This window comes from Eucalyptus grandis, chromosome 7, assembly GCF_016545825.1.
Source record: "Eucalyptus grandis isolate ANBG69807.140 chromosome 7, ASM1654582v1, whole genome shotgun sequence".
Classification (NCBI taxonomy): Eukaryota; Viridiplantae; Streptophyta; class Magnoliopsida; order Myrtales; family Myrtaceae; genus Eucalyptus; species Eucalyptus grandis.
In genome coordinates, this window is record NC_052618.1 from 8,873,847 (window position 1) to 8,886,981 (window position 13,135).

The following is a 13,135-nucleotide window of genomic DNA, read 5'->3' on the forward strand; positions in this document are numbered from 1 at the left end:
GAGTGTGTTCACGCCCCGGGACAAGGTCGAGATTTGCTCGGCTTGGAATCGACATCAAGTCATGATGGCCTAAGTCGCAAGGCCTTAGATCAGTATTCAAGCATGCCGATTCTAAATCTTGCGTGGTGCAAACATCAGCCTCGGCATGCGGCTCAAGCCATGGACTAAGAATCGTGCTCGGCATATGATATAGCATGATATTAAGAGCCGTGGTACATTCACTTGAATGAGCACGTCATTGGCCATCGTATGAGTCGACTAAGAAGAAAAGTAAAAATCGGCTTATGTGATGCACTTTTATGATACGCTTGAGGAAAGAGCGTCCATCACCACATAACGTTGGTGGCGATACCTCTTTCATTGAACGAGATGCCATGGTTGAGCTAGGATGCCTAGGTTTGAGACCGAATGTCTTGAGTGAGCTTGACTCAGGATGCCCTAATTGAGCCAGGATGATGGGGTTGAACCCGGATGCGTTGGTGAGCTAACGCCAGGATACCTTAATTGAGCCTAGATACTCTAGTTGAACTAGGAAGCCCAGCATGAAGCTAGCGCCTGGTTGAGCTAGGACGACGGTAAAAGAATCATTTTATGAGTGCCGATATATGCATAAGCAAGATATGTAGATGTGCCCTCCTACTAGAAAATTAGGGATTTTACTTATTGAGTTCATGACTCACCTCGTTATTTTTCAGAATTGTAGGCATGAAGAAGTTGCAATCTTGCTAAAGGAGCTAAGGTTTACCTCGACCTTTTGAGTATAGAGGATATAGTGGTTATAAATATAACGGCCTGTGATAGAAGGGCTTGTAAACGTAGTTCATGTAATTGTATATTTATAAATGGTTATGTTCTTGGCTGTTTGTTGTTGTTGTTTAGGTGTTGTTTGTAATGCTTTTGCATGTGTTTAATGAAAATATAAAAGAAACATGATGGTGACGCGTACGAGACGTCGTGAAAATAACCCTCGCTACTCGTGACCTTGGGAATGGAGTTGGGGTTGTTACAAAGAAGGAGGAAGAAGGAGGAAGAAAAGGAAAAAGGAAAAAGAAAGAAAAAAGAAAATATAAAACTAAAAAAATTCCATTTTAAAAATAAAAATAATTAAAAATACATTTTAAAAAATATATAAAAAATAAAATTAATTTTTTTGGTCAATTAAAAATATTAATTTTCCCAAAAAAATCAAATCATATAATGGATAGTGGAAAATATTTTTCACTCAATTTTAAGTTTCAGTCAAATATCGGAAAATATAGTCATTTTCTTGAAAAATGGCTTCTTGGAATTTCTGGAAACGTGATATTTTCCGTAAAACAAACAGACCGTTAGTCACTTACATCATTTTTATGTCACTCTATTATTTGTAAATGGGTAATAATCATTGTATATATTAATATTCCTCGAATGAAGGTAAGTTGAGAATGTTATAAAATGAGTAATTTTTCTTGAATTTACAGCTCAGATTGAACGACTGGCAATGCAAACCCGGACCGACCGGTTGTCTTGATTATTCTTTTAAACCCAGGCAGAGTGTAAACTGGACGACGAGAGACTGAGGTGAAGGCGGAATCAGGTATGTCTGAATCCGCAGGCAGCAAAGACAGAAAAGGCGGAAGATGAACCAGCAAGGCTGAATCAAGATACGACAAAGTTAAAGGTTGAATAAGTATGGCTGAATCTGCTGGCGGTAGTCGGAAAATAGGCGAAGATGAACCAGCGAGGCTGGATCAAAGTAAAGGGAAAAGCGGCAAAGCTGAACCAGCGAGGCTGATTCAAGATATAATAGAGTTAGAGGCTGGATCAAGTACAGCTGAATACGCTGGCACAAAACAGAGAAGAGTCGAAGTTGAACAAGCGAGGCAGAATCAAGATATGATAAAATTAGAGGCTGAATCAGCTTATGATGTGCTCCTGAGTTCAGGATCCAATATCTTTAAATTCGACGATAGCCTCTATCACCGCTTGAAAGCTGGCAATATTCGCGTTTTCAAATATGACAGAACCCCCCTTACTTCCGAAGAGCTTCTGCTATCGGTCTACTGCTCCAAGATCTATATACCTATCTTTTCCCTAAACTATGCTTATAGACCTCGGTGCCTTGAGATGCTCGCTCTCATGGTAGAAGACACGTCTAGATCAGGTGGGAAGAAAGAGATCCTGCCCATTTTCTATGATGTGAAACGGTCTGATGTGCAGCTGGAAAAAAAATCACTCTACAGAGACGCCCTGGAATCGCACAGGCAGAAATTTGGCGCTGAGAAAGTCAAGAAGTGGAAGGAGGCTCTCGTGAATGCTGGTAAAGTCAAGGGATGGGAACTAAGCTCATACGAAGGGTATGTTACATCTGTCTTCTTTTCTTGTAGGTTTCTTCTGATTTAAGCTCAATCGACGTAGGTAATGTCGAGAATGTCAGTAAAAGGAAACTCAATGACATTCTCCCAGGAAAAAAGGAAAAGAAACAAATATTGGTCCATTCTGCTGTACTATATATTGTTTCTTTCACTTGCTTGGTTTATGATCGTCACCAAACCCATTTCAAAGCTTTATGGGGACAAAACTAGAGAAAAAAGAGTAAATTATTGATTGGATTTAACTGGGTTAACATTTTCAATTCCCTCTTCTTTCTTTTTCAGGCCAAATCCTTCTGGAATTTTCCCCGTTTACATAACATATCTCAGTTTGGCTCAGTGAACTATCTTTAAAAATACATTCTATTCATCCACTTGATCGCGTCATTCTGTAATTCAACCCGTAGTTTAGTGATAATTTCACCCAATGGCCAACTGCGGTGGTATAATCTATGGGTCGGACTAAATTCTTGCTGCAATGGCATTATCCCTCGTTCACACAATTACAAAACATCAGTGTAGTATGTTTAATATATCTTTGCATCAGGTAAATCATGTTCTGCAGTAAAGGATCGGCGATCTTTTAGCACATCAAATTGTCGTTTCATTATGTAGTGCGTTGGGTGGTAGGTCCTTACATCGCATTTCTTAATGGTTTAGAACTGAGATTTTTTCTGCCTTGGCAGGAAAGAGGCACTTATTACATCCATAGTTGGAGAAATTTTGCATAAGCTGATGATAGAGCACAATTTTGTGCCTGAAGATCTATCCACTTGTGATAATCCCATACTATCCGACAGGACCTCGGTATACTTCTTCGCTTCTATTCTCCTCTCTTCTCGAGTACTCTCTTCTAAAGATTGTAACCATTGATGAAGTTAGTTTCAGCTTTAAGTGTGTTTTTCATCAAATAGATAAAATGTCTAATCACCACGAATTAATTTTACATGATTATATAGTTGATGTAATGTTAGAATACAATAGAATTAAGACAAACTCATGAATTGAAACTACAAGAGAATGCAAGTCATCGTCCGAACTTTGAAGTAGCTTGCACATACTTCAATTTTATCAGTAGCTAATTACCCTTGCAAGAATAGAATGCACAACGACTTTTGGAAATAATTCTACACTTCATAAACATATTGTGTTGATTTCACCAAAGATCAATATATTAGGCTCTGTTTGTTTTGCGGAAAACATTTTCCTCGTGTTGTGGCATTTGAAGTGCTTAGGAAAATGAGTCTCTAGTCAACGGAAAATCTACACTTAAATTCAAGAAAATGATTTTCTCTTTCAAAATATGATTAAATATGAGCGTTTGAGCTAGAAATTCTGTGTTTGGGCATGGGAACGCCAACTTTTGTTCCTATGACCTTGGTTGCAAACTTGGGCTAGAGGCCGAGGCAAGGTCCACTGGGGTCCATCAAGGCCAAGCCTGGGTCCAAAGAGGCTAGGTTCAAAACCCTGATGCTTGGGCTCGGGTCCACAGGATTTGGGCTAGGAAAACGAGTGTTAGTGGCAAGGCCTAGGACTTCGGTATTGTTGCCCAGCTCCATGACGCCCTTACTTGGGCCCACAAAGACCAGGCTTGAGAGTCCGATGCTCATGCTCAAAACCTTAGTGCCTAGGCAGAGATTTATTGAGGTCGAGCTCAAGTCCACAACACTTGGGCACGAGACTCGGGCCCATGACCTTGGTGCTAGTGACTGGGTCCTTGGTGCCTAGACTTGTGTCCTTTAGGACCGTGCTAGAGGTCGAGCTCGGGACCTTGACACTTGGGCTTGGATCCATTGAGGTCGAGTTGAGACTCTAGTGCTAGTGCTAGGGTTTATCGAGGCTGGACTCGTGTCTATTGAGTCTAGGCTTGGGACTAGGGCTCATGCCAAGTCCTTGGCGCCTAGGCTCTGATCCATTAAGGCCAGGCTTGGGTATTCGATGCCCACGCCCCTGTCCATCAAGGCTAGGATTGGGTCCATTAAGGTCTAGCTTAGGTCTATCGAGGTTGGGCTCAAGACCCCAAAGTCTGTGCCCAAATGTCCAGCACCTTGGTCCATCAAGACATTACTCGAGATTGATGCTTGTGCTTGTGCCTGGGACCCGGGTATCCATGCCTGGGGTAGGGTCCATTGAGCGGAACTGAGGGCCCTAGTGGCCATACTCGAATTCTCGGCTACTCATACATAAGTCATTAGTGCTTGAACAAGGTATGTCTATTTAAGAAAATCAATTTCCTAACCATACAACAGAAAATATTTTCTGGCTCATTTTCAAGATTTAGCCAAATTTCGGAAAATATGTTTGTCCCAAAACATATTTTCCAGAAATGTCACGTTTCTCGCAAAACAAAGTTTTAATGATTCAAGAATACCTCTTACCTTTTATTTGGTAAGGAGGATTGATGCGTCAAAATTGAATTACTAAAACATTGCTATTAGAAAATTTTTATATTTTATTTTGCGTCTTTTGTATTTTCTGGCAATAACCACATGGTTTACCCATGGAAGCACTGTTTGAAAAGAAACTCTATTGAAGTAGCCAAAATCCCATAATTGCCTTCTGAAACAACGAAGCCACCATTTTTCCTATCACCGCAGCCTTGGGCAATCGCTAGGGTTGACCCAATTGGGCGACACGTGCATGTTAACAGGATAAGTGTCTTTGGATTAAACTAGGTTGCAATTTGTATCATAGATTGGCCAAGCATTCTCTACACAAGTAAGAAAAGTGTCGTGAATGAGTTGATGTCTTTTGACATGTTTACAACATAGTTAAACTAGACACGCTTAATAAAATGGGGGTAATAAATATATGTAAGTAGATTTGGACATGTTTACATACTTCTAGTGGGGGAGTGTTGAAGTATGATTAGCGATAGTAGGTGAGTGATAAATAGGACAATTAGGGTTTTGCAGTGTCTCTCAACTCTCAATCCTTTATAAATAGAGGCCGTATATAATTTTTATGGACTCTTGTCCCGAAGCATTTGTTCTGCATCGATTGTGCATATTGTAAGGTCATCAATATATTGAAGATTGCAGGAAAATTGTTTAAAAATCCTAAACCTATTGTACTTTTTTTCTTAATTTAGTCAAACATTTTCACCTTTTGCAATTGAATTTATCCAGCCAATTTTGGTAGGAAATCCCTGACATGAATGCTAGCTGTTCTAAGTGGCACAACTAGTGCTGACGTGGATAGTTTTTAATAATATTTAATATTTTTCAATTTGTTTATTATTTTATTTATTATATTTTATTTCTTCCTTTTTTTCCAAACCCGGCCTGCGAGGGCGTTACGGTCCATGCCGGCCACAAGTGAGGGCCTCTGCGCCTCACTGGCCACATTGACACTTGATCTTGCGAAAACTGTAGCACTAGAGCAACCCTTTGCAACATCTTCAGACCTGTAGGTTCAAGGACAAAATCACGGCACTTAAATGGACACCTAGAAAGGCAATTGCTACCCAGCTACAAGAACGGTGCTCTAAAGGGGTCTGCGGAGCAAGACAAGGGCTGGCGAGGTTGTCATGGCCCTTGCCCACACTAGATGAGGGCATCCACACCCTTGCCGGCCAATGAGAGGCCATGGCCCTCGCCTAGATTTGGGCGAGGGCCGCGAGCCCACATTTATGGTTGGTGATGGTTGGCCAATGACCTCATCGGCTAGGGTTTGGAAAAAAATGGAAAAGAAAACAAAAGAATCAAAATAGAAAATGAAAAAAATATTAAAATATTAAAATATTATTCAAAATTGTTTAAGTCGGTGCCGCTCGTGCCATGTAGGACATGACGTTCACGTTAACAATTTTCGGTGAAAATTGGCCAATTGGACTTAATTGGCAAAAAGTAAAAATTTTTAAGACTCAATCAGTAAAACTGAAATGTTTAGAATTGAAATAATAAATGTATAATAGGTTTAAGATTTTTGAATAATTTTCCCTAGAAATTTCAATATCCTTATTTGGGTGCATAACAAGTGCCTCCAAAGCACTTTTGAAGGGTGAAAAATTATCTAATTGGTCATAAACCTGTTGTATATATGCCAATTCAATCATAAATATTTCGATTTAACAATATAATCTTAAACCTTTGTATGAAATTCCAATGTAATTCTTCCAATCAAGGCGGTATTCTATCTAAAATGGTTGGTAATGACTAAATCACCATGTCAACAATTTTCTTCATGATGTCCCATAAATCTTGGGGAAAAATTCCAAAAAAGGGCCCAAAGTGCCATCATTTTATCAAGTAAAGGCTCGAAGTGGATCTTGTTTTAAACAAGGGTCTGAAGTGGCCTTGGTTGTCTCAAATAAGGGCTTAAAGTAGTCATGGTTGTTTCAAATAAGGGTCTAGTCTCGCTAGTCGTTAGTCGGCTAAATTTTCGAACTAGTCAAGGGCATTTTTATTCAAATTTTCTTTTCTTTTTTCTCTTTTCTTCTTTTTTCTTTTCTAACGTTGGCTAACGGCCCTTAGCAAAGGCTAGTGGGGGCTCAGCGTTGCCAGCTGTTGGCAAGGGCCGGTGAGGGCTTGGCAACCTCGACGATCACTAGGAAGGGTCGGCGAGGGCTTGTAAGCACTCACTCATAGTGGATAAGGGCTTGCGAGCCCTCCCAAATTTGGCGAGGGTGACCTTGCACGTGGTTGACAAAGGCTCAATGACCCTTGTTGGCCACAAATAAGGGTTGTTGAGCCCTCACCCAAGCCCTTGTCGGCCCTTACCAATGGCGGTAAGGTCACCGAGCCCTTGCTAGCCGATGGCAAGGTTACTCTTGCTAGATTTGGTGAGTGTCGGCCTCATCTAGGGCCTATGAGGCCAAGCTCGCAAATGGTCATGAGGGGTGGCCTTTATAAGGGCAAGGGTCACCTTGCCCAAGCGAGGCCGTCCCTCATCTGTGGTCGTGTGGGTGGACCTTGTCGAATCGGGCGAGAGTGACCCTTGCCTAGCCTTTTGTGGGCATCACCAGTGGCCAGCTAACCACTGACGAAGAGGAAGAAGAAAAACTAGAAAAATAGGAAAGAAAAAAAGAAAATGAGAAGAAAAAAGGGAAAATGATAAATGACAAAAATACCCTTTCGACAAGCACTTATTTGAAATAGACATAGCCATTTCAAACCCTTATTTGAACCAAATATAATTACTTCGGATCCTTATTTAAAACAAGATTCACTTCGGGCTCTTATTTAAGAAAGTGATAATACTTATGTTCCTTATTTGAAACAAGATCCGCTTCGAGCCCTTATTTAGAATTTTCCCTAAATCTTGGGCCACCATGAAAGTATTTATTTCAATGCTCCAATAGTTATAGTTATTTTCATCAATGCTAGGAATTGTAGGTGTTGGAATATTTAATAATGAACTTTCATCTAAGCGTGGAAATTCATTTGGGGAGGCAAATGGAGCTTGGTAAGATTTGAACTCAAGACCTCTAGTTTTAATACCATGTAAGATAAGATTATAGCTAACTGTTCTAAAAGTTTAAGTTATTAGATTAAGACATTCTAACACTCCCCCTCACGCTTAGTCTAGTCTTTTGCCTAGTACTAAGCGTGGAAATCTAATTGAGCAAGCAAATTAAGCTTGGTAAGATTTGAACTCATGACCACCAGTTATGATATCATGTAAAATACTGTAGGATTACAACCAATTGTTCTAAAAGTTTAAGCTATTAGATAAATGTGTGATTTATTAATTAAATATTTTAATACTCCTCCTCACGTTTAGTATGATCTTTTATACTTAGTACTAATCATGGAAATTTAAATTGGGAGGCAAATGAGACCTAAAAAGATTCGAATTTAGGACTTCAAGCTCTGATACCATGTGAGATTATTGTGTAGGACCATAACTAATTATTTTAAAAGTTTAAGCTGATAGATGAATGCGTTGTTTATTATTTAAATATTCTAATACTCCCCCTCTCACGTACCTGGTCTTTTGCTAAGCGTAGAAATTTAATTAGGGAGGCAAATGGGGCTTGGTAGGATTTGAATTCATGATCTCCAGTTCTGATACCATGTAATATATTGTACGACAACAATTAATTGTTATAAAAGCTTAAGTTATTATATGAATGTGTGATTTATTATTTAAATATTCTAATAATCCCTCTCAAAGTCTTTTATGTCTAGTACTAAGCATGGAAATTTAATTTGGGAGGCAAATGGGCCTGAAAATATTTGAACTTAGAACCTCCTGTTATGATATTTTTGGTCTTACAATATTTTATATAGTATCAGAACTGAAGGTTCTAAATTCAAATCTTACCAGGCCCCTTTTGCTTTTTCAATTAAATTTTCACTAGTACTAAGCATAAAAGACTAAATTAAGCGTGAAGGAGAGTATAAGAATATTTAATAATAAACCACACTTTCATCTAACAGTTTCAGTTTTTAAAACAGTTGGTAATAATTTTATAAAATCTCACAACTGATAAGGTAGAATTGACCATAGTTTTAGTGTCAGAGATTTAGGTGAGTGATTTTAGCGGAGGGTGGTTAGGATAAACGCCTTGGTACCACTATTAATTTTGGGCGTTGATGTACGGGTGTGTACGTGTGCGTTGTACTTAGCAAAGAAACAACAGCAGAAGTGCGCATGAGAGTGGACTTTCACGACAAAGGAGCACATTGGAACATGGGAAAAAAAGCTTTTATTCTTTAATTGTTATTGCAAGCGAAAGGAGGAGAGCCTAATTGGTTGGTCTCCTAAGATGTATATTGGACGACCCAAGACTTTTTATACGCTTACAACCGACATAAAAATTAGAAAATCTCTGCTCAAGTCAGAGATTTTTTCGGTTCTTTTTATCCTCGCATAGTTGCACCGCCAGAGCTTTGTAAACCGACTAACAAGGCAAATATTTCTGCATGGATTAGCTTTAGTGGACTCCAGACACTTCCACTGCCGCCCAAGGATTATAATTTAGATTTTTCTGGACTTTTCTAGCACATGTCTATCTAGAAGACTCTGGAAATTGGATCGGCATTTCAACAGCGGAAGCAGTGTGAGATGGGAGTGTTTAGATTATGTGTGTGCTTTCTTCCTCTTTCTGTGGCATTAATTTTAGTCATTATAGATCTTAAACATCTAAATGAGATCTCAAGGTAAACTCCTACTGAATTTATGACTGCGGCAACTCGAAGATGGTCCCTGATAAGGCTGGTAGTCTCCTTTCTGTGCTTCCTTTTCAGACTACGAAGGACAAGAAACAGGATGTGTTAGTCAGATTAGGCTTTTTGATGCTTAGTAAGCCAGTTTTACTTATTAGATTTTTCCATAATAGAGACAGCAGGTTTACCATCGTATCTTTAGCTTGAATGAGATTTATGGAGTGAATGTGTCGGAGGAATTTCATTGTAGGTTTTCTTCAACAACCCATCTACTCTGTCTGCTAAACATTAGTTACCACATCTCGACTAGCAAGGCATATGATTGATTGGCAGGCACGTTCAAAGCACATGTTTCAGAGCATGGCGTTATCATCAGTACCTCTGTATAATTCTGCACTTCTCTTCTAACTAACATTCCCTAAGAACCTTTACAGGGGCTTGAAGACAGTCAAGAATCGAAAATAATGGAATTATTGGAACTGGAAGTAAGCGACGTACGAATTGTTGGAATCCATGGGAGAGATGGCATTGGAAAGACTGCTCTTGCCAAGAGCATATATGACCGAATATCCCTTCACTTTGACGCCTGCAGTTTTCTTGCAGAGATTGAAGAAACAACGCAGCAACCTGGAGGTGCTCAGTATCTTCAGACCAAGTTGATCTTTAATATTTTAAAAAGAGAGTGTGAGGTTGCTTCTGCTTTCAAAGGAGTACGATATTTGAAAGGAATATTAAGGAGTATGAAAGTTCTCATTGTTCTTGATGACGTGGAAAATGGGAACCTCCTCAAGGAGTTTGTAGGAGCTAAGCTTGATTGGTTTGGTTCTGGAAGTAGAATAATTGTTACGTCAAAAGAAAGCAGAGTTCTTCAAGGGTTTATTGCTCGAGGGTTGGCTCATACTTACAATGTTAATCCGATGGATGATAAACAAGCTTTCAACTTTTTCTGGCAGTATGCAGCAACTAAAAGGAGTGACGAACTACATTCTTATGTTAAAAGTGCAATCGAAATAGTGAAGGCCGCGAAGGGACTTCCACTACTTCTCAAAGTTTTTGGTTCTTTTTTGCACAATAAAGGACTAGAAGAATGGAATAAATTCGAAGATCTCATACAACAATTTCAGGAAGATTACGAGAAGATTCTGTGCATAATTTATGATACATTAGATCAAGATCAAAATCAGATGTATCTTGATATTGCTTTTTATACCCCAGATGTCGATTGTCGAATTGCCTCGTATATGTGGCGCTGGTATTATTATGGTCATCTTGTAATCAAGGACCTTTGTCGTATGTCCCTAATAAAAATGGAAGAAAACAAAATAGGCATGCACAGCATGCTAAGGTGCCTTGCCAGGAAGATTATTCGTGAAGGTTTCCATGATCCTGGAACAGAAGCTGGATTGGACATTCCTGCCATAGCCCAGGACACGAACAAGGGGAAAAAGGTATGTCGCTCCGCCCCCCCGCCCCGGGGCCCGGGGGTGGCGGGGGCGGTGGGTTTGGTGTTTGGTGTTGCGGCATTTTGGCGTCAAATTGTTTTTGATTTTCTTTCATGCACAAAGCATTTCTTTACCTCATGGGAGTTTAGGCATCCATAGCAATTATTTTATTGTCTGAATACTTCCACATGTTTCTCTACTTGACTTTTGTGGTCCATCATACAGGGAAAAAACCCCCTTAACACTGAAGAGGAAGGTCTTGAATTCCTACCGAACACGACATTTCTCAGCTTGGGTGGCGCCAATATTGGTGGAAAGTTTGCCGATGCCTTATTGAACGTTCGGTGGCTTCATTGGCAAGGGTGCCCTCGAGATGCGATCAACATTCATTTAGAGAAAAATGAGAACCTAGTTATTCTTGATCTTTCGTGGAGTAAGGTTACAGAATCCTGGGGAGGTTGGAAAAGAATTAAGGTGGGTTTATAGCTCATTTGTTGTTGTTTGAATAAAACTGAGAGTTCTACGCCATCTGAACTTTTTTTCCTTGTTTTGCAGATGGAGCGTTTGAAAGTCTTGAATCTTACAGGTTGTGGGGACTTATTAATTAACCCCAGCTTCTCTTGTTGCCCAAATTTGGAAATACTGATCCTTGAGCGATGTTCTCGATTGGTTCATTTAGATCCTTCAATTGATGATCTGAAGCTCTTGGTTACCCTGAATTTGAAGTTCTGCTCCGAACTTAGCGTGTTGCCAGCAGAAATGAATGGAATGAAAGCTTTGAGAGAGCTCCTGATTGATGGCACTTCCATTCGAGAACTTCCTGAGTCGATAGGCAAATTGGTTCAACTGCAAATTCTTAGTGCCACTAATTGTTTCTCATTAGTTCGTGTTCCTGGTTCAATTCGTAAACTTAAAGCTATTAGGGTGCTAGCCTTGGATGATGCAAATATTCTTGAACTCCCCAGATTAATTGGAGACTTGGAGGAACTTAGACGCTTGTCTTTAAGGGATTGTCGTGAGCTAGGAAAGCTTCCGGAATCCACTGGCAAATTGGGATTCTCATTAGTAGAGTTGGATATTTCAGGTACAGGTATTTCAAGATTGCCTGATTCAACTAAAAACTTACGGTGTTTGAAAGTGCTAAAAATGGATTCTTGTTTCTTAAGAGAGTTTCCTAATTACATCGGAGAGTTGAAATTCCTAGAAGAAGTACATGCCTCGTGGTGTAGGAGTTTGGAGGGAGTCATTCCGAGTGGTATTTCGAAACTAAGTCATCTCAGAGAACTGAGGCTTCGGGCTACTTGTATATCTGGCCTTCCATCAGAAATCCAGATCTTGTCAAGGCTTCAGACTCTGGATTTGCTACACTGCGACCATATCAAAGAGTTGCCTACCCTTCCCTCTAACCTAATTGACCTCTATGTCAATCCCAACTTGATGCCAGAAATGTTAGAATCTCCAAGACATTTACCGTGATAAACATTACAGTGTTAGTTTGGATTAGATGGTTGTGCTATCACTTGTCATAGTTAGTGCGGTTGATTACACTACGCCCACAGCAATTTTAGAGTTGTGTTAACGTACTCTTCTCAATTGAATATGTTCCCTCTTTCTTATATTTCTTTTTTTCAGCTCAATGTGATGTGTGTGTATCGATTTAGCATGGTCATAAATTTCAATGACTGTTGGTAATAATCTCACAAAAACTACGATAATCCAACAATACACGTGCGCTGAATAAGAGACAATGCTCATGTCATTGATAATTAACCATGGGGGAATGCTTTTTGTCGTTGGAAATGTCCCTAAACCCCCGAGCATGTGAGCATCCCTTAACGGTTGTTTAATTGCAACCTCTCAAAACGCATCGCCAACTCATTCTTTTTATCTTTCGATTAAATGTAAGTGGAAGCATAATATAAACACCCAGTCAAACATAAACAAGGATAGTATAAACACAACAAACATTTCCAAAAGCAGTACTTTTATTTATAACTGTTAGCCCTAGGAAGTTTGGTAATTACAAGCCCATTTCAAAAGGCTACTTTCTTAGCAACCAACAATAAAAACCAGCAGGGTTAGGGTTAATCTAAACTTCACTATCACGAGAGCTATCCAAAAAGTGATTCCCACTCCGGCGCTAGTTCGCTATGGCAGGCCATCAATCCTTGGAAAAGGACCAATGAGATCCCCATCAAACTTAATGAACCAGGCTATGAAATGATAGGGA

The 13,135-nt window shown here is 39.6% G+C and overlaps 1 protein-coding gene across 1 annotated transcript; it reads left to right on the forward strand.

Annotated features, from left to right (window-relative positions):
- Positions 1–1,493: 1,493 nt before the first annotated feature.
- On the forward strand, positions 1,494–12,456 carry LOC120295583 (disease resistance protein RPV1-like). The gene is made up of 5 exons (XM_039316826.1): positions 1,494–2,336; positions 3,038–3,158; positions 9,898–10,911; positions 11,131–11,379; positions 11,461–12,456. The coding sequence occupies exons 1-5, from the start codon at positions 1,672–1,674 to the stop codon at positions 12,379–12,381; spliced, it is 2,970 nt and encodes a 989-aa protein (XP_039172760.1). The 5' UTR covers positions 1,494–1,671; the 3' UTR covers positions 12,382–12,456.
- Positions 12,457–13,135: the final 679 nt, after the last annotated feature.

Bases quoted from the DNA above. Each gene is read 5' to 3' on its own strand.
- LOC120295583 (XM_039316826.1), top strand. From the start codon at position 1,672: ATGGCTGAATCTGCTGGCGGTAGTCGGAAAATAGGCGAAGATGAACCA. The intron at 10,912-11,130 runs GTATGTCGCTCC...TCCATCATACAG, and splicing joins ACACGAACAAGGGGAAAAAG to GGAAAAAACCCCCTTAACAC. The intron at 11,380-11,460 runs GTGGGTTTATAG...CTTGTTTTGCAG, and splicing joins GAGGTTGGAAAAGAATTAAG to ATGGAGCGTTTGAAAGTCTT.